The sequence below is a fragment of the Grampus griseus genome (genome assembly GCF_964374135.1).
Source record: "Grampus griseus genome assembly, chromosome: X".
In the NCBI taxonomy this organism is placed as follows: Eukaryota; Metazoa; Chordata; class Mammalia; order Artiodactyla; family Delphinidae; genus Grampus; species Grampus griseus.
This window is the reverse complement of record NC_138999.1, coordinates 61,377,162-61,398,098: the sequence shown is the minus strand read 5'-3', so window position 1 is coordinate 61,398,098 and position 20,937 is coordinate 61,377,162. Positions and strand designations below refer to the sequence as shown.

General features: G+C 36.5%; 2 protein-coding genes across 5 annotated transcripts in view; both read left to right on the top strand.

The window, feature by feature from the left end:
* The window catches only part of PHKA1 (phosphorylase kinase regulatory subunit alpha 1), a 130,984-nt gene that overhangs the window by 83,582 nt on the left and 26,465 nt on the right, over positions 1–20,937 (top strand). For 3 of the 4 annotated variants that reach the window (XM_082681284.1, XM_082681283.1, XM_082681282.1), the window contains 7 exons: positions 92–201; positions 1,255–1,399; positions 9,337–9,415; positions 11,347–11,513; positions 13,892–14,068; positions 15,650–15,741; positions 16,100–16,239. In XM_082681284.1, the coding sequence (XP_082537410.1) occupies positions 92–201; positions 1,255–1,399; positions 9,337–9,415; positions 11,347–11,513; positions 13,892–14,068; positions 15,650–15,741; positions 16,100–16,239 (910 nt within the window). The remainder of the gene's footprint in view (positions 1–91; positions 202–1,254; positions 1,400–9,336; positions 9,416–11,346; positions 11,514–13,891; positions 14,069–15,649; positions 15,742–16,099; positions 16,240–20,937) is intronic. The other variant, XM_082681285.1, reaches the window with a different exon arrangement.
* Positions 8,034–8,511, top strand: LOC309839519 (large ribosomal subunit protein eL31-like). Its single transcript, XM_082681286.1, has one exon. The coding sequence runs from the start codon at positions 8,037–8,039 to the stop codon at positions 8,409–8,411; it is 375 nt and encodes a 124-aa protein (XP_082537412.1). The 5' UTR covers positions 8,034–8,036; the 3' UTR covers positions 8,412–8,511.

The following is a 20,937-nucleotide window of genomic DNA, read 5'->3' as shown; positions in this document are numbered from 1 at the left end:
GTTTGTTCAATGAGGAAGTGTAAACTATTACAAAAATGTTTGCTGATAGGATTTGCAAAAATATCTTGACCATTTCTCAATTCTATATCAGGATGCAACAGCAGAATGAAACTCAGTGGAAGACCCTACAGACACATGGGAGTCCTTGGAACTTCAAAACTCTATGACATTCGGAAAACTATCTTTACCTTCACTCCACAGGTGGGTGGACTGAGCTTTAATGTGCATTGAGATGAATGGAAATAAAAGAGAAACACTATAGAAATAAAGCATTTAGTGGAGTTGAGACAAGTGTCAGAGTTTCATGTGACCTTGTATATATTAAGTTGCTCAATAAATAGGGTTGGCCAAAAAGTTCGTTTTGGTTTTTTCCATAAGATGTTATGGAAAAACGTGAACGAACTTTTCGGCCAGCCCAATCTTTGTTGGGTTGGACTGAATTGATCTTGAAGCACAGAGCTATGCCAAGTGACTGTGGCTACCAAGAGTAGTCCTGGGTGTTGCAGAAACAGTGATTAAGGATTTTATAAATGTTGGAGTACTTTTAAAAGTACTCTTTATTAAAGATTAAAAATACTGTATTCTTTATAAACAAAATATAGTCTTTTTTATTCAGCTACTGAATTAAGTGTTCTATTTGTTTTGGGGAAGTGCCCTTTTTACATGCCCAGAAATCTCTGATATCCTCTTCTAAACAAAAATGTCAGTACTGTTTTAGCCATGATTATACACTATTTATTAGCCTGATGTTTATTACCCATATTATAATAGCAAGCCTTATTATATGTATGAATAGGAGGATAAACTATTTTCTGAAAAGAAAGCTTAAGCTTTCTTTTGTCATCTTACATCTGGAATAGTGCAACTGAGGTATAGATGAAAGAATAATGGACCATAGATTCTATCTCTGATTTTGCCATTTGCTAGTCGTATAACTTTGCTAATCTACTCAGTGTCTCTTGGCCTTATTTTTTTATCTATTAAAAAGGAGAAAAGCCCTCACTGGGTTGTTAGAATTAAATAAAATCATGTACTTGAAAACACTTTGTAAACTATAACACACTAAAAATGTCCAGAACTACTGTTTGTACCAGTAAGCCACCAGATACTTTGGGAAGAATTAGGCATTAAATTTGGAGGTATTGTTGCCCCTGTGATATCTTATATACGCTTGTGTATATGTGAGCACTTTGAAATATTATTTGATAGTTGTGAGAGTAAATTATTCTGAACTGTTATTTTCCTTTTTCTCAGTTTATAGACCAGCAACAATTCTACCTGGCTCTGGACAACAAGATGATAGTGGAAATGCTTAGAACAGACCTCTCCTATCTCTGTAGCCGCTGGAGAATGACAGGCCAGCCCACCATCACCTTCCCCATCTCACACAGCATGCTTGGTAAGGATGTATGAGGCAAGGAACTAATGTATTTTTGAAATAAGTCATGTGGTTGGCCCTTCAAAATCATAGAGTCACTGAAAAGCTACTTTTTGTCATTTATTCTTTCATCAGTTTTTTTAAGCTCTTGTTTTGTGCCAGGCACTTTTCAAAGCACGGGTGAATATGGCAGATGAGGTTTCTACTCTCACGGAGCTTAGGTTTTAGAATAAATATGTAACAAATAAACCAATACACAAGAATATTTCAGGTGGTTTGAGAGCTATAATTCAAGAGATGTAATAGAGTAACTTGTTTGGGGCTACTTCAGATAATTGGTTTCTAGGCCAATTTACAGAAACTTTATTAATACAATTCATTTTAAAGACAGTAATACTATATTCTGCATCTGTCTTACTCCAGTGGAGCATCAAGATTTTATAGATAAGTTCCTAAACTTCTCTTTGCAAGGCTTGCCTAACTGAAGCAATAAAATCTAGCAGGGAAAAGTAAAAAGCCTTTCAATTTATCTTTCCTTTATTAGCTGGGCTTCCTGACATTGCTTACTTGAAACTGAGTGAAAAGCTTTGTTGTTCTCTCAGTTCCTGGAGGACTAGAGCCAATACTGAAGCACTGCTTCCTTTCTGTATCTCTGCTGTTGCTTCCAAAGGCCTGTTTGTACTACCAAAGTACATAGAATTCCTTTTCATTAGAGAAGAATCCTTTGTCATAAATCATTCAAAGTCCAGACAGACTGTTAGGGATTTTGGTCACATCTCTAAAGTGCTTCAAAAGCACAGGAGTCCAGTGTACTTGTGTACCCATGAATAGTTGAAAGGTTCATTTCTACCTCGACATGTCTTTTCTGTCTGAGAAATACACACATTTTATCCAGTTTGATATAAATAAAGCACTCAAAAAATGTAAAAAAAAAGAAAGCACAGGAGTTGAGGAAGTAGGGTAGTCTTTCTTCTTTTTGTCTTTCTTCTTTATTTAAAACAATTAACAAGTGCCCATTTAATAACTACTGTGTTCCCAGAACTGTCTTTAGAAAGTATAAAGTCTAATTGGAGAAACAAAGCTAATTCACAAAATTAATAGAAAACAATTCAAGACAGTATATAAAGAAGTACTAAACCATTAGATTAGTATTTTACAGTGACAGTGATCAAGTTGTCAAAGAAAATTTCTTGGCTAGGTGGGACTTATCCAGGCTTTTTGGGATGTGTAGTATTCATATGTGAGGAGAGAAGAAGGAAAGGTACTTTAGGTGAGGGAAAAAATACCATGGGTGAAGCCTGGAGGCAGGGATGCCCTTGACTTGTGAGTGGACAGTGAAGAGGCCACGCTGAATAGAGTGGGCCTTTCATGTTGGAATATAATTATCAACAAAATTGGATTAGTCAAATGGGGTCAGATTATGAAGACCTTGAAAATAAGCAGATAAATTTAAGACAAATTGTCTCAGAAGTCTGAAGCTATTAAAAGTCTTTGAGCAAGGAGTGATATGATGAAAGTGATATTTAGGGAATATTGACTTAGTGACAGTATACACTGTAGTTAGAAGAATCTGATATCAAGGAAACTAATCCAAGTATGAGGTGATGAGAAGATACACTGGATTGATGATAGTAAAAATTGAGTGGGAAAGAAGGATACAATAGTCATTTTAAACACCACCTGCAAGTCAGGTGTTGGCTGACTAGATATGAGATATGAATCAAGATAATGCCAACATTTAGAGAGACTAGGTAAATAATGCTGCCATTGATAAAAGCAGAGAAATTATAAAGGAAGATGCCAGTTGTAAAGGGGCATGTTGAGTTTATAGTGACAAAGAGGTTTCAAAATTGAAATGCCTAATAGTTGGGATGAGATATACAGCCATAGCTTGGGAAGAAGAATAAAATTAAGATCTAGATTTAAGTCACAAAGTTTTGATACTTGGAACATGGTCACACAACAAAAAACAGAAGTATCAATAGCAATAATAACTGCAGTGTTTACTGAGCACTTTCTCTGTGCCATGCACTGAGCTAAGTCCTTTCAGTGCTTTATTTTGACATCTCCACAACAACCCTATTCAGGTAGGTACTGTTAATAGCCCCCATTTTATAGATGAAGAAGGTGATTCATTTTGTAGTCACAAAGCTAGTAAGCAACAGAATCAGGCCTCAAACCAGGTCTGTCAGTCTCCAAAACCTACATTACTAATAGCTGTGTATTTTTGTCAGGGAAAATTTTGTGCTGGTGAAATGAGAATGAACATATTAGTGATCACATTAAAATGTGAATTAGTTAAATTCTCATATTAAATATAGATTCCTAGGATAGGTAAAAGCAAAATCTAGCTAGATGCTACTTACAAAAGCTATCCCTAAAATAAAATTGTATGGAAAAACAGAAAATAAAGGAAGACATAAAGATATATCATGTAAACGCTAACAAAAAGAAAGCAATGATGGCAATATTAATATCAAAAATAGCAAATAGAATTCAAGGCACAAATCAGTAAATGGGATATAAAGGATATTTTATATTGATAAGAGTTATAGTACATGAAGACAATGGAACATTTATAAATTTTTATATACTGAAGAATATCAATGAAATGCATAAAGCAGATATTTAGGAAAACTTAAGGACAATATGATAAATCCATTGTACAGTCATAGTGGGAAACGATAACATACCTCTATCATAATGTCACAGATCCATTATACAAAATCACTAAAGATATAGAGGATTAACAGACTTGATTTTTGTGTTTACGGGTGTATGTGAAAGTATACCCAGAAAGACAGAATACACAAAGAATGTTTATTTTTTAAAAATAGAAATAATATAGATGATATTGCCAGACATAGCACATAAAATTAATTAAAACAAAAATAATTTCTTAAAAACCTGACCATGAAGGAATTAAAATTTTTGCAAATAATTCTTTGATTAAAGAGGAAATCAAATTTGAAATTATATAGTGTTTTAAAATGAAAAATGATACCACTACTAATCAAAACTTAAGAGATTGGGCCAAAGTCATATTTAGAAATTTTCATATTCTTGAATATTTTCACTTTTAAAAAAAAAAGAGTTCTGTTTCCAGACAAAAAGGAATAGACACTTCTCCCTATTCTTCCTGCTAAGTACAGCTAAAAACCCTGGACATTACTATAATACAAACATAAGAAGACTCTGAAAGTTGGAAAAAAGAAGGGAGACTGGCTAGGGACTTTGAACCTAAGAAATGACACAGCAGTGAATTTCCTGGGTTTTCCTTCTGCCTCATATATCCTGGACTGGGTGCTGGAGAAGTTATCATCCCAGAAACACAAATGGGTACAGATTTGAAAAGGTCCAGGAAAGACCTTCTGCCTCTAGCCAAAGGAACAAGAAAGGGACAGCCTAGCCAGACAGAAAACTTCTAGACAATAAATGTGTTCTAATCTACCCAAATACCACAGAAAAAAACTACAGCCCCATTCCCATCCCTATCAGCGAGGCTGTGTGGGGAACCTAGACTACTGCCTTCACACAGTTGTGAAGAGGTGCCCCCTCCCTCCTTAGGGATAGTGTCTGAGAAGAACTAGTGGGGAACTTAGACTTTCATCCTTACTGAACAGTAGAGGAACTCCTTCCACACCCACCTAGCAGTAACAAGGCAGTGCTCCCTTCCCTGCTGCACAATATCAGAGGAGACTTGCCGAATCAGAAGATTCAATAAGATCCACAGTCTTGTAAGATGATACCCCAAATTTCCAGAATACAATAGAAAATCATTCATACCAATGCCCAGGAAAATCTCAACTTCAATGAGAAAAGATGATCAACAGATACCAATACCAGGATGACAAAGATGTTGGAATTACAACAAAGATTTTAAGGCAGTCATCATAAAAATACTTTACCAAGCAATTACAACCACACTTCAAACTTGAAAGTAGGAAGTCTCGGCAAAGAAATTGAAGAGATGGAGAACCAAATGAAAGTTTTAGAATTGAAAACTATAATAACTGAAATGAAAACTTACTAGATAGGCTCAGTAGCAGAAGAAAATAGACTGAACTTGAAGGTAGAACTATAGAAGTGAACAAGAGTAAAAACAGACTGAAAAATATGAACAGAGCCTCAGAGACCTATGGGACTAATAATGAAACATCTAGCATTCATGTTATGAGTCCCAGAAGGAGAGGAAAAAGAATATAGGGCTGAAAAAAGTATTCCAACTAATTATGGCTGAAAAAAATGGCAAAAGGCATAAACCTACAGATTCAAAAAGCTGAGAGAGTCCCAAACAGGAAAAACCCAAAGAAATCCATGCCAAAACATAATGATCAAACTCCTGAAAATTAAAGAAAAAGAAAAAATCCTGAAAGCAGTAAGAGAAATGATACATTGTCTATGTGGGAAAACAACTAGAATGACAGCAGATCTCATCAAAAACCCTGGAGAACAGAGGGAAGTGGCATAACATTTTTCAAGTGTTTAAAGAAAAGAATTAGTAAACTAAGAATTCTGTATCCAGTTAAAATGTACTTGAAGAATAAAGGGAAAAAAGACATTCTCAGGTGAAGCAAAACTAAATGAATTTGTCTGAAGGAGATCTGCTCTAAAAGAATAGCTTAAAGGAAGTTCTTGAAATAAAAAGGAAATAATGCAAAATGGAATGTTGGAACATCAAGCAAGAAAAACAACAGTTGAAAGAGTAAGAATACAGGTAAATACAATAGACTTTCTCCACTTCAGTTTTCTAAATTATGTTTGACGTTTGAAGGGAAAATCATAACACTGTCTGATGTGGTTCTCAAAGTATGTAGAGGAGATCTTCAATGCAGTTATATATTGGGGGAGGTAAGGGACTGAAAAGGAAATAAGTTTTTTTTCAAGCATAAACATTGTAAAGCAATTATACTGCAATAAAGATGTAAAAAAAAGGAAATAAGGTTTTTACACATCACTTTAAACTTGTGAAATGTTGACACTAATAGACAATGATATATGTATAATGCATGTTTGTATATATTATGTAATACCTAGGGTAACCACTAAGAAGTCTATACAAGGAGATAAAGTAAAAAACACTGTAGATAAATCAAAATGGAATTCTTGTGTTTCAGAAAGCAGGAAGAAAAAATAGAAGAACAGAGGAACAAACAAAAAACAATAAGTAAAATGGCAGACTCATTCCTAAGATATCAATAATTACATTAACTGTAAATAGCCTAAATATACCAATTAAAAGACTGAGATTGGCAGAGTAGATTTTAAAATGACCCACATATATGCTGTCTCCATGAGATTCACTTCATATGTAACAATATAGGTAGACTAGAATAAAATAATGGAAAAAATATGCCATGTAAAATTAATTTTAAAAATCAGAAGTGGCCATGTTAATATCTGGTAAAATAGACTTCAGAATAAAGAGAAAAAATATAGATAATAAAAATAATGTTAAGAATGAGGAAGGGGATATAGCAACAGAAATGGAGGAGTCTTTACAAATTATAAAAGAATACCAAATATAATTTTATAAATCTAGATAAAATTGACAAATGTCTAGAAAAGTAAATAATATAAGAATAAGCTTAAGAAATAGAGACACATATAGAGAACAAACTTATGGATACCAAGGGGGTGGGATGAATTGGGAGATTAAGATTGACATATATACAGTACTATGTATAAAATAGGTAACTAATGAGAACCTACTGTATAGCACAGGGAAACTACTCAGTGCTCTGTGGTGACCTAAATGGGAAGGAAATCTGACAAAGAGACGGTATATGTATACATATAACTGATTCATTTTGCTGTACAGCAGAAACTAACACAACATTGCAAAGCAACTGTACTCCAATAAAAATTAATTTAAAAAAAGAATAAGCTTAATAAGAAATATGCATAAAACTATGTAAAAAATTATAAAGCTAATAAAAAACATAAAAGAAGATTTTAATTACTAGAGAGACATACCATGTTGCTAGATGGAAATAGTTAATATTGAGAAGATGTTCATTCTTATTAAATTAATCTATCAATTCAGTGAATTCCAAATCAAAATAAAGACAAATTTTTATGAACAAGCTGAATCTAAATTGCATATGGAAGAGAAAATGTACAAAAATAACCAGATTTTTTAAAAACTAGAAACAAGAGAAGATAGATCCATTGGAATTACAATAATGATAAAGACAGCAATCCAAATAGCAGCAAAAGAATATAAATAAATACATTTGGGAAAATCATTCATTTAGGCCTGCTACTTTACATTTTATGCAAAATTAAATTCTAAATAGATTAAACAGCTAAGCAACAAGAAAAACTATAAAAGTATTAGAAGAAAGTATGGAAGAATGTTTTTGTGATCTTGGGCTGAAGAAAGCTGTACTTTGCAAGATGCAGAAAGGAAAACTTGACAGATTTTAAAACATGAAAATCTAAATTAATCTTTGTTTCTAAATAAATACTTTATACAAAAATGAAGTGTGGTTGAGGCTGAAAGACAAATAATAAAGTAGATAAAATATTTGCCATACATATGATAGAGAAAAGGGTAATAGTCACAAAACATAAAGAGGCCTTGAAAGTCAATTGAAAAAAAAAGATTAGTTTTTAAAAACATGGGAAAAGAGCTTTCCAACCCAAGCCTGGCAGAATGGCTCCTGCAAAGAAGGGTGGTGAGAAGAAGGGCCAGTCTGCCATCAACGAGGTGGTGACCAGAGAATACACTATCATCATTCACCAGCGCATCCATGGAGTGGGTTTCAAGAAGCATGCCCCTCGGGCACTCAAAGAAATCTGGAAATTTGCCGTGAAGGAGGTGGGAACTCCAGATGTACACATTGACACTGAGCTCAACAAAGCTGTCTGGGCCAAAGGAATAAGGAATATCCCATACCATGTCCATGTGCGGTTGTCCAGAAAACATAATGAAGATGAAGATTCACCAAACAAGCTCTATACATTGGTTTCCTATGTACTTGTCACCACTTTCAAAAATCTACAGACAGTTAATGTGGATGAGAACTAACAGTTGATTGTCAAAGTTTTCGAACCACCAAAAAAAAAAAATGGGAAAAGAACATGAACAGGCAATTCATAAAAGAAATACAAATAGCCAGTCTATACATGAAAACATGCTCAATCTTACTAGTATTAAAATTAAAACAATGTATTTTTTAACGTATCAGATAAACAAAGATTAAAAAGATTATTAACACCATTGTTGTTAAAGATGTGGGGAAACAATCACTTTCTATACTGATGGTAGACATAGTGGCACAACTTTTTTAGTGTGCAGTTTGGCAGTCTATAAAGTTTTTAGTAAGTGTTCCCTTTGTTCTAACAGTTCTACTTGTAAGAATTTATCCTAAGGAAATAATAGAAAAATTGCATCACAGTGTTGTTTATAATACAACAGTCTAAATATCTGTTATGGAATCATTTTTAGCTTTTGCAAAGAATTAGTTAGAAAAAGTGGATCACAAAAGAGTATGTGTAGTATGATCCCCTTCACATAAAGCTGGATAATTGTTAGCCTTCTAAATATTTTTTATGCCTACACACATGTAAACCAAAGCTCATTGGATGAGATAATGTATAAAATGTTCAGCACAGTACTCAGCACATAACATTCAACATATGGTTGCTGTTGTTATTATTGTCAGCATTCAGTAATCATTCTGTGTTCTGCAATCAGGCAATATGCTAAATACTTACAATAAATAAGATACTGTCTGTGAGGAACTCTCCTCTCTTGGTCATCATCCCTTACCATTTCCCATTCTGCACAGCGTCATTGGCTCTCAGATGAAGTGTTGAAATACAGGGTGGTCAACGAGGACTGTCTCATTTGTACCATCACCACCAGAAAGTTGGTTTAAAATAATTGAAAGATTCCCCTTATTTCAAAGTTAAAACCACAAAGATTGTTTTAAAATTCTCTTCATTTTAAGATGAAGATGGAACCAGCTTGAATTCAAGTATCCTGGCAGCACTCCGAAAAATGCAGGATGGCTATTTTGGTGGGGCAAGGTAAGTGACCTCTATGCACTCAGTAGTGAAATGTGAAATTTGGATGCTGGGTATAGTAATGGTAGACTTGTGATGCCTTTCTCTGTATCTTTAGCAACATATACCCATCCTATTCCAGGAGCTGGTGTTTGATAGATTGAATCAAGGAATTTAATGTTAAAGAGAAGGGTTGGAATTTTTCCCCACCCTGTTCTTTGCCTACACCCCATAAATTCAGTGGATCAGGAAACTTACCCTGGAAGGAAGGAAGAATGGAAGGGAGGGAGGGAAGGAGGGAGGAAAGTAGGTTACTGGACTATTCAATTCTCACTGCTTTTCTTTTTTCCCTAAGTTTTTATTTTGAAAAATTTCAAGTAGACACAAATATGCAAGAATCTTATTGAATACCATATACCCTCCCTCAGAACTCACCTGTTGTTAACATCTGTCCCACTTGTGTGTTCTCTCTCCCCCATTCCCTCCCTTCCTTCCTCTCCTCCCTCCCTTCCTCTCTTGTTCCCTACCCTTCTCCCTCTCTCACACATACATATGTGCGCACGCACACACACACACAGGCACACACACTTTTTTTGCTAAAGTGTGTGAGAGTTAGTCAGAGATATCATGACTCTTTAACCCTAAATACTTCAGTTTCTGTCTTCTAAGAAAGAGGGCATTCTCATACATGACTACAATATAATCAGCACACTCAGAAAAGTTAATATTGATACGATATGATTATCTAAATACGGAGTCCATATTCAAAATTACCCAGTTGTCTCAATAATGTTTTCCCATAGCTTTTTTCCCACTCCAGCTCCAATGAAAGATCACTCGTTGGCTTTTAGTTATTATATCTCCTTGATGTCTTTTAATCTAGAGCAATTCCCCAGCTGTTTGTTAATATTTCATTACAATTTTCATTACAGTTTTAAAGAAAGAAGGTCAGTTATTTTGCAGAATGTCTCTCAGTTTGTTTAAAATGTTATCTTCTGAGTCACTTTCCCCTGTCTGAGTTTACTCATTGGTGACCTCACAATGGACGTGTCTATTGCTTGCCAGCCCTTCCATGGGGAGAGCACTTCTCTCCATATTCTTCATAATCCTCCATTCGTGTCTAGATTCCATTATGCTTTCCGCAACAATCTTTGACCAAATGGCTTTATCTTCCATTGATCAATCAGTTATTACTAATGGGGTTGTAAAATCGTGATTCTGTGTTTCTATCATTCTTTGTACATGTATTAGTTGGAATCCTTCTGTTAAAAAAAAAAGCTCTCCCTTACCCCCTTTAATTTTGTAGTTTTATTGCCAGCATAGAGTCATAAATTCTTATTTTATTTTTATGTCATGCTTCATTCCATTGTCTATTTCAGTGTACATATTATTCAAGATCTGGCCATTGGGAGCCCCCTCAAGCTGACTTCTTTAGAAAATCAGTACTATTGACTTTCCCTTTGGGTTTGGTTTTGCAATTGGCTTTATAAGTAGGGGAAGATATGGCTTACAATCTACTATAATTCTTAAAATTGTCAGATACCATTTTTTTTCTTTTCAAAATGGTCTTTTTGAGTATTTTTTGAAATGATATGACAGATTTGTGGTGATTTATCTTCATTCTGTCCTAGCTTCTCTTGCAGCCAATGGAAGTTTTTGCCAGATATTTGGCATAGTTAGCAATATAGTATGTGGCAGTGAAAGCGAGCAAAACTGATCTGCTGGTGGATTGTGAACCCATAATTGTAGTCTTTATTAACATAGTACCCTAACCTATACTACACTATGTCTAGGAGTGCTGTAAATTTTCACTTTTACAAAATTTGTACTAATGTATAAACGTTAGTAATCCCCCAACAGAACATTCTAGGTATCCTTTTTATCACTAAACTGTTGTTGTTTTGAAAATGATTTCCTCTGATTTTCTGTTTTCTGTTTACCCTGTTAATTGTCAGGATTCAAACAGGTAAACTGTCAGAGTTTTTGACAACATCTTGCTGCACACATTTGAGCTTTATGGAACCTGGACCTGAGGGTAAATTGTACAGTGAAGATTATGATGACTATGATAATGAGCTGGAATCTGGTGACTGGATGAATGGCTATGGTTCAACCAGTAATGGTAAGAAGGCTTCATAAATGCACTGGCCTTACTGGACAAGAATACAAAGTATTGTTGAGCATCCTCCTTAATATTTCTCCTGCCAGCAGTCTCACTCCTATTTAATACACCTAATACACCTTTTGTTTGGCTTTACTTTTCATTCTTCTACTTACCTTTGGTTTCTGGTCTAATATCCCTGTGGTGATTGTGGAGTATAGAGTTGGACTATCCCTTACTAAGGTTAGGGGAGATTTCTCTCCCAGGTACATAAAATGACTGGTACTTTAAAAATGGGAGGAAGCAATGGTGAGTGAGAGATATTTAATCAAGTATGTAGTAGGAACACTAGACATATACGTACTGCTTTTTGACATTAAAAAGCATAAAAAGTATAAAATTCCATCAGAGTTCTTTTATATAGAATATTATATAATCTATAATTTTATATTCTAATATATTCTATATATTCTAATTTTATATAGTTCTTTTATATAGAATATTATAGGGGTACATCAGAATCTCTGGGGAGGTCTGCGTAGTTTGAAAAACCCGATTTGGTACGCCTATTGCTTTCATATTACAACTAGACAAATAACGCAGAACAAAATCTAATTGGCTTCTATGAATACAAAGATGATATAGTGAGAAAGCATCGTGGGGGCCTGACAAACACCCTAAAGTGTTAAAATGCTGACCTAGGCAGGGCAAACATTACATTATTTGAATCCCACAGAGAGAAGGGCCAGTGGGAGTGAATTATTGTTCTAGTTATGTAAAACATGGTTTGCCTGCTTTCACTGTCTGGTTTTCTGATTGTTAAGCCTATATCTTAAGGCAGTCAGTTTCTTTATCTTAAGAGTGGTGTGTTGGAGAGAAGAAAAATAAATAAATTAGCTTTCCTCAGTGAGCTAGCAAGCATAATCTCATATACAATAAACCAAAACACTAGCAGTCAGAAGGACTATTTTCTCATTTGGGCTCAGCATTTACTCACCTAAGTACCGTTTAATTCACTCTGTTTTTGTAAGTTCTAAAATAGTGTGAATTTCTTTGTTTGAAGAGTACATTAAATACAAGATTATTTCCTGTTATCAGTAATACCCAAAGTCATGATATCTATCTTGGCATAAGCTGAAATATTTTGAAAACCAAATAAGACTGGTCAGATATTGAGGTTGTTTGCTATTGCATAGGTAGTTGTGATTTACATCTGTAGCACTCATTCTCTTAGATTGCTTTCTTAAATATATCTCTTTAATGATATGTTTTGCTAAGCTTGATATTATGCATTCTGGGTCACTTTCCCCTGTCTGGGTTTACTCATTGGTGGCCTCACAATGGACGTGTCTGTTGCTTGCCAGCTGTTCCATGGGGACAGCGCGTCTCTCCATATTGTTCATAATCCTCTACTCAAGTGTCTAGATTGTATTCAAGGTTATAATATTTGTCATTAAGATGTCACTGAGTATGAGGTCCACTCCTGCAGCTCTGCTAGTTCCCATTAGTCACATCAGAGTACAGAAAGACATCTGGAGAGTTCCCCAGAGGTAATCAAAATCCAGATGATACATGACTGACGTAGCAAACTTCAGTATTGATCCAAACATTGGGCTTTTCCAACTATAAATGTTGCAAGTGTTCATGTAAAATCTGAAATGTTAAGCAGCCACAGGATATATGTATTTTTTTTGTTTCCATTATCCATAGTCAGAGAGAATGTTATAGAAGGTGTAGGGGGGAGGGAGAGACCAAGAGGATAAGGACTATATCTGTCTTCTTCAGCACTGAAACCTCAGCACCTAGTACACCACCTGGTCCATAGTGGGCAGTAAATATTTGGTGAATAAATGAAGGGGGTAACAAAAAAGACCAACGTGTGGTCAGTAGTCCTTTTGACACCAGTGCCACATGGAGCTTGTTTTTTCTTTAGCAATTGTAGCTGCCATTTGTGGAATCTGTCTGTTTTCAGCTAGGCTCAATGTTTAGTAGAAGATTTTTGCCCTTCCCCACAAGTCTCCTCATACCAGTGAGACTCAAAGGGCCCTATTCTACTCCTCCACCACAACTGCCACCACCACTACCATCACACACACATACATAGATTATGAAATGCTCCACCTGGCCTATAATAAGCTCATACTACTTTCAGGGAACCTAATATTGTCTCAACAAAGTTGAAGAACAGGTGGATCCTGGTAAATAGCCATAGTTTCTGAATAGTAAAGCTACGAGATTGTATAATGATCACCAGCTATTTTCCCCCATGAGCTAAAACAACCTGGTTTTGGTGCTGTGTTGTGGGCACAGGAGCCAGTCATTCTGTTTGGTGGGGTAGATTGTGAAGTAACTAAAATGTTTATTTTTTTCTCTCCCCCCTCCCCCCACTAACCTTGCAGCTCGCTGTGGTGATGAAGTTGCTCGTTATTTAGATCACCTTTTGGTGCACACGGCTCCCCATCCTAAAGTAGCCCTTACCTCACAGAAGGGGGGGATAAATCGGTTCCGAGCTGCTGTGCAGACAACCTGCGATTTAATGTCCTTGATGACCAAGGCCAAGGAGCTGCATGTACAGAGTGAGTAATGCCATGACTCACTGGAGTCAGGAACAGGATGACATGAAGCCCAGGATGGGGGTGGAGTGTTTATTACAGTGTAGTCAGGAACTTTGTTTTGTTCACTGCTTTATCCCAGCATCTCAGACAGCACCTAGAACATACTAGATGCTCAAATATTTGTAAAATTAATGAATTTTTACAATTAAAAATGGGTAATTAATGGGTATAGTTTTGCTATAGATAGTGCTGTGTAGTCTGGTTTAACCAGTTACATAGCAAGAAGAGACAGAACAAGAGACATGGAGCATATTCAGTTTTAACATCAAAGTATTAAAATGTGGAAAGGATTTTTTCCTCCTTTGGAAAAGTTACTAATTTGGAAGTAATTTTATTTAAAGAGAAAGCATTGCAGACTATTACAAGATAGCCTTGCAATGGAAAGGGAGATATTCTCCCTTAAGTAAGCTAAATCTGGTTCCTTAGGCCAGCTGTAACTTATACAGTCAGTTGTTCCAGCAGTGTAGAGCTGTATTTGTCAACTACAGTATCATTCTTCAACAGCTTTACCATTCTTCTCCCCAAGACTACTATCCTCCCTCAGTAGTATTCACAGTGGAGGATGTCTTCTACCACACATTGCCAGGAGTAGTCATGGTTCCTAAGAGTGTTCAGTACCTGTATGATAGTTGCATATGAAGGGACAGAAGGGCTCCTTGGCCATACCTAGAGGACCTAAATGTTAACATTTCACAGATGATGAGAATGATTGAGATGCATGATCACACTGTCTAAAATTTTACTGACCATTACTAAACAAAGATATTAAGCATGATCATTGGGGAATCATTTAACAGTTAGAAAAGGGAAAAGCTTAGCATACATAGCCTTTGCGTATGCTTCCTTGACAAAGGGCTTATGCAAAGACATCAGCTTTATTAAGTTATACTTCTTGATTGTGAATCAGGAAACTTGAGCTTAATTCCCAGCTCTGCTACTTACTTGCTTGAACAGTTATCTGAGCTCTGTATCTCTCTTTCTCTATCTGTAAAATGGCAAAAATGACAAGAGAGTCTCTCCTTAGAGGTTACGGTAAGTGTTTCAACAATGAACTGTAAGTAAAAATCTTAGGAATATCTCGAAGTTGGTCAGCCACTACATTTTTTGATTCCCTAGATAGGGTCATCCGTTTATCTGTTCTCAAGCAATTCCAACTGCTAGCAGCCAGATATTCTTCTGAGAGAGTCCAGAAAATATAAAATGTAACTGGGTTCTTTCTGTTATATGTGGCATTCTATTAAAGTATCAGTGATGGCACCATTGTGGTATTGATTACGTTTGTAGAATTTAATATCTTATATGTCCAGCTGATGCTATAATTCTAGATATTCCATTCAAAATATGTTGATTGATTGATTGAATATCCTTTGATTTATCTGACCTTCATATTTCTTTTCTTTGCTATTACCAAGAAAGGGTAAACTTCTCATTCTTGTTCTATAAAGAACCAACCCATATGTAACTTCATTGTTGAGGTCAACTGTGCATTTTTATTAATCTCTTAATTATCTAAGCTTTTCCATAAATATCAACCTCTTGCAGATGTACACATGTATCTTCCTACAAAGATATTTCAGGCTTCCCGGCCTTCACTCAACTTACTTGACTTACTTCATGCACCACAAGAGGACCAGGTAAATTTGCACAGGAGGTATTTCTATCAGCTTTTTGCAAAACTGCCATTCTTACAGAAAATAATAGAACTAGCCATTATGGTTTCTACTAGTAACTGGTGGTAGGCAAAATGCCACCATGGTGAAGATATATGTCCTTTTTAGTTCACTTTTTAAATGGGCAAGTTTTTCTAGTCAGGCTTAAGAAAACTAGATTGCTGTATCATGCATTCTGAAGGTGTCATTGTTTTTGCTTTACTTTTTGTCAAAATTTAGGAAACTCTTATGGAAAAGGTTTAGAAAGTGAAAAGATCAACACTCTAGGGCGTTATTTAAGGTGAGCACTTGTGGATTTTTTTTGTCTTTTCTCAAACTAAAGGTTCCCTCTGTTCGTGTAGAAATACATCTTCCTAGAGACCCATCTGGAGAGGTGGACTTCAAAGCACTGGTTTTACAGTTGAAGGAGACCTCCAGCTTACAGGAGCAAGCTGATATCCTCTACATGCTATATACTATGAAGTAAGTGATGGATATTATCAATCTACTTTCATGATCATATAGAAAACGAAGTATAGCATAGTAAGTATAGCACTGCTCTGGAGTCTCACTGATGTGGATTTGAATAGTTTTGCAACCTACCCACTGTGTAACTTTAAAGTCTCAATTGTCCTCATTTATAAAATTTGGATTATACCCACCTCATAGAATTGTTTTAAAGATTAAAATAAGATAAAATATCTGCAGTCTCTAATACAATGCCTGGTACATAGTAAGTGACTAATAACATAAACATTATTATCATTATTATGGTTATTTTAAGCCTCCATTATTTGGTAAAATCTACAGATAAATAAATTTTAACTCAAAAGAAGTAAAAATATGGAGGCTTACAGGAAAAAAAAAGTAGCATTAGTGAGTGTTTGCTGTGTGTCAGGCACCCTCTGCTAGGTACATTTTATCTAGGTACCTCTAACTCTACGTACCTTGAACTCCTCTTTCCTGTCCCCCAAATTCCCCCACAAAATTACCTGTTCTTCCTCATTTATTCATGTTGTCAGCACCATGAAGAGGCAGCATGGACCCCCGCCCTCCCCTAATTGGTTTTGAATGTCATGACTGATGATGCCATACACATACCAGAAGGGTGTGGGTCCTTAAAAAGCAGGGAAAGAGGCTGGATTTGGAATTTTATTATGATTAGGAGGTGAGGCTGGGATGAGGGTTCATTCTCAACAGCACCAAAAGAGGGAACACTCAGACTTTTTTATCAACTTGCCCAGGAGTTGGCTGGAAAGGAAAGGGGAATGGTAGGACTTGAAAGCAGTCAGCAGTCAAATATCAAAAATGGAGTCGCAAAAAAAGAAAAAAAAGTGGAGTCGCTCCTATGAAATTCTCCATCTCTATTGTTGGAATCAACACCTACCTAATCATCAAGCCTTCTCCCTATATCCAGTTAATCACCAAGTCTGTCCAGTTTTACCTCTAAATATTTATCTTCTGCATCTCTAATATTGCTGCCTTCATTCAGACCTATGTCTCTCCCTAGGACTATTGCTACAGTTTCCTAACAAGTCTTTCTACTTCAATCTAGTTTTCCTCAAACGCATCCTCAACAGAGGAGGGAGAGTAACTTTGATGATGTTGCCGAAATGCCCAGGCTTACACAAAAGTAGAGAGAATAGTGTGATGAACACTTCTGGACCCATCTCCCAGCCTGAACAACTAAAAACTCATGGTTAATCTTGTCACATCTATATTCTCATTCTCTCTTCCTCCTGGATTATTTTGAAGAGGATACACCAAACATTTTATCATTTTATTCTTAAATATTTCAGTATTATTTCTAAAAGACAAAAACCTCTTAAAACATAACCACAATGGGACTTCTGGTTCTGGACAAGATAGAGTAAATGCATTTCTCTCTGTTCCTCCTGCTAGGTACAGGAGGACATTATTTATAAAACAAACATAACAAGATGTTGAAAGGTGGAGAGAAGGCAGCAGGCTGACTAAGGACCTCATGATTCGAGGACTGAGAGGGTGCTGACGTCCCCAGGTTTTCTTTGTTGCCTCACTGGGTGCTGGAGAAGCCAGCAGCCTGAAAAGGCCAGTCAGTGGGCACAGACAACAAAAGCCCTAAGGAAAACCCGTTCTTCCCAGACAAAGGGCTAGGAAAGAGGCACTCTAGCAACACAGACAACTTTTAAACAATAACCACTCTATTCCAGCCAAGCACCAGAGAAAAATCTGTGGTGCTACCCCTGTCAACAAAGGCTGAGTGGAAAGCCCAGACTTCTGCTCTCACCAAGGCAGGCACTGCTCCACCTTTCTCACTGCCAGGGGAGTGTCAAAGAAGGCTAGGTAGGGATTTGGGACTTTCATCCCCTCTAGGTGGTAATGAAGTCCCCTTGGCCTGACTCCAGAGTCTATGCCATTTCCATCAGATTATGGTGTTTAATGAGTAAGTAAAAAAGGAAGCTGAAAAGCCCGCCAGCACTAAAGTCAAAGTTTTACACATCCAATTTTATTAAAAATAGCCCAAACATATTTTAAGCCATTTAGGGCCTGCCTGCTTTGTATCCTCCTCAAAACTCAACCTGCATCTGCTAGCAAGAGATAAGCCCTGGGCCATGAGTGTCCCAAACCATTGCTGCCATTCAGAACTTTCTAACCTAGAGCCTCCCCACAGTGCTACTGAGGGACTACACCTAGACCTGTAACCCCCCTCCTCCCCTCTTCCCTGGGAGTTCCCTTGCCCTCCTCCTGTTATGGATGGTAGAACTTGTGCCTTATATAAGCCTCCTGACAGTCTGATGCTGGGAGGGACTTTGCCTCTCATACAACCCTGTCCAAGTGCCAACTGTTAAAGCTTGTTATGTGCTACTACCAAGAAAAAGACATGGGTTTTATTACCCCGATACCTCTATTCCTTTCCTTTTTCCTTTAGGATAAGCAGTCTGTTCAAAAAGTATCAGTTGAATACTTATGTACCAGTCACAATGCTAAATGCAGAGTAACGAAAAGATAGAGAAGGTGAGAAGAGATAAGGGTTAAGGACAGAATGACTAATGACTGTAGCTTGAATGAAAACTGAAGATTCAGCAGGGTCATTGGGATAGGCAAGCAAAGGCTTGAAACACTCATGCTTTCCTACCAATTCAGATAGTCCATGGTTGACTGCCAATTCTTCCACTCCTAACACGAGTTTTCTTCATCTAATCCTGTACATACTAACTTCACCATAACATCTGATCAAAACCTGTAATCTCACTAGAACTAGTTACTCTAGTATCAAACCACTTGAGTAGATTGTTTGATGTGCTGCATGGTTTTTAATACACTTGGAATTCTGCCCAATATCCCTTGTGGATTTGAGTAGAAACTGGGAGGTGGGGTTTCCTATGTCTGTTGACTAGTATTCCTTCTGTGAGTTGTCTGTTCATAACCATTGTTTGCTCTCCATTGGGTTATTTATATTTTCCTTATAGTAATAGTATATATTACTATTTTGTTTGTTATATTTGTTGCAGATATTTTGTCCAAGGAATTTGTGTTTTAACTTTGTTCATATGCTTTTCTCTATGCAAAACTTTCGTTTTTTAAAAAAAATATTTATTTATTTACTTATTTGGCTGCACCGGGTCTTAGTTCCGGCACGCAACATCTTCGTTGTGGCGTGGGGGATCATTAGTTGTGGTACGTGGGATCTTTAGTTGCAGCATGTGGTGTCTAGTTCCCTGACCAGGGATCGAACCCCGGCCCCCTGCCTTGGGAGCGTGGAGTCTTAACCGCTGGACCACCAGGGAAGTCCCAAAAGTTTTGTTTTATATAGTCTTTTCTTTTTTGGCTTCTGAGTTTCTTATCATGCATGGGGAGAACCTTCTCCCCTCCCAGAATTTAAAAATATTTTAAATACCTTCAAGAATTTTAAAAAATTTAAGTCCTTAATCTACTCAGAATTCATTTTTATGTCTTCTTACTCAACATGTCTAAAGTCAAATTCAGTCTTTACCAGAAACCTACTACTGCCTGACGCTTTTCATGGTATTATCATTCTTTCAGTCACCCAGACTTGAAATTGTGTCAACATCAAGTCCTTCTAATCCCCTGCCTCTCCCTACCACATCACCACCACTACTGTTGGGAATCAGTGACCAAACCTATATCCTCTATAATCTAACTTTCAACCTTTACCATTGCTCCCCCATCACAATGTGAATACTGCCACCAAAACAGCCTGCTACTTATCACATCCAAAACAAAGCCTGTACATGACCACTTTCAGACCTTGGTTCATGTTTTTTCCTCTGTCTGGACTACTCTCCTTTTACCACATCCCATCTGTCTTCGTTGGAATTCTAGCTATCCATCAAGACCTGGATCATCTGTCACCTCCATGAAACTTTCTCTGATACCTAGGAATAAAAAGGATCTTCCCTGATTATGAGATCTCATAACATTTATTTTCATATTATTTATTTTTATTTTGACTATTTCAAACTTAGAGAAAAGTTGTAAGGATAGTACAAAAAAAAGTTCTGAGAAAACCATAATTCAAAAAGTCATGTACCACAGTGTTCATTGCAGCTCTATTTACAATAGCCAGGACATGGAAGCAACCTAAGTGTCCATCAACAGATGAATGGGTAAAGAAGATGTGGCACATATATACAGTGGAATATTAGCCATAAAAAGAAACAAAATTGAGTTATTTGTAGTGAGGTGAATGGACCTAGATTCTGTCATACAGAGTGAAGTAAGTCAGAAAGAGAAAAACAAATACCGTATGCTAACACATATATATGGAGTCTAAAAAAAAGAAAAACAAATGGTCATGAAGAGCCTAGGGGCAGGATGGGAATAAAGACACAGACCTACTGGAGGATGGACTTGAGGATATGGGGAGGGGGAAGGGTAAGCTGTGACAAAGTGAGAGAGTGGCATGGGCATATATACACTACCAAACTTAAATTAGATAGCTAGTGGGAAGCAGCCGCATAGCACGGGGAGATCAGCTCGGTGCTTTGTGACCACCTCGAGGGGTGGGATAGGGAGGGTGGGAGGGAGGGAGACGCAAGAGGGAAGAGATATGGGAACATATGTCTATGTATAACTGATTCACTTTGTTATAAAGCAGAAACTAACCATTGTAAAGCAGTTATACTCCAATAAAGTTTAAAAAAGTAATAAAATTAAATTAAAAGAAAAAAAGTTCTG

What these genes read in the sequence shown, in the direction of transcription:
- LOC309839519 (XM_082681286.1), top strand. Translation starts at nt 8,037, where the DNA reads ATGGCTCCTGCAAAGAAGGGTGGTGAGAAGAAGGGCCAGTCTGCCATC.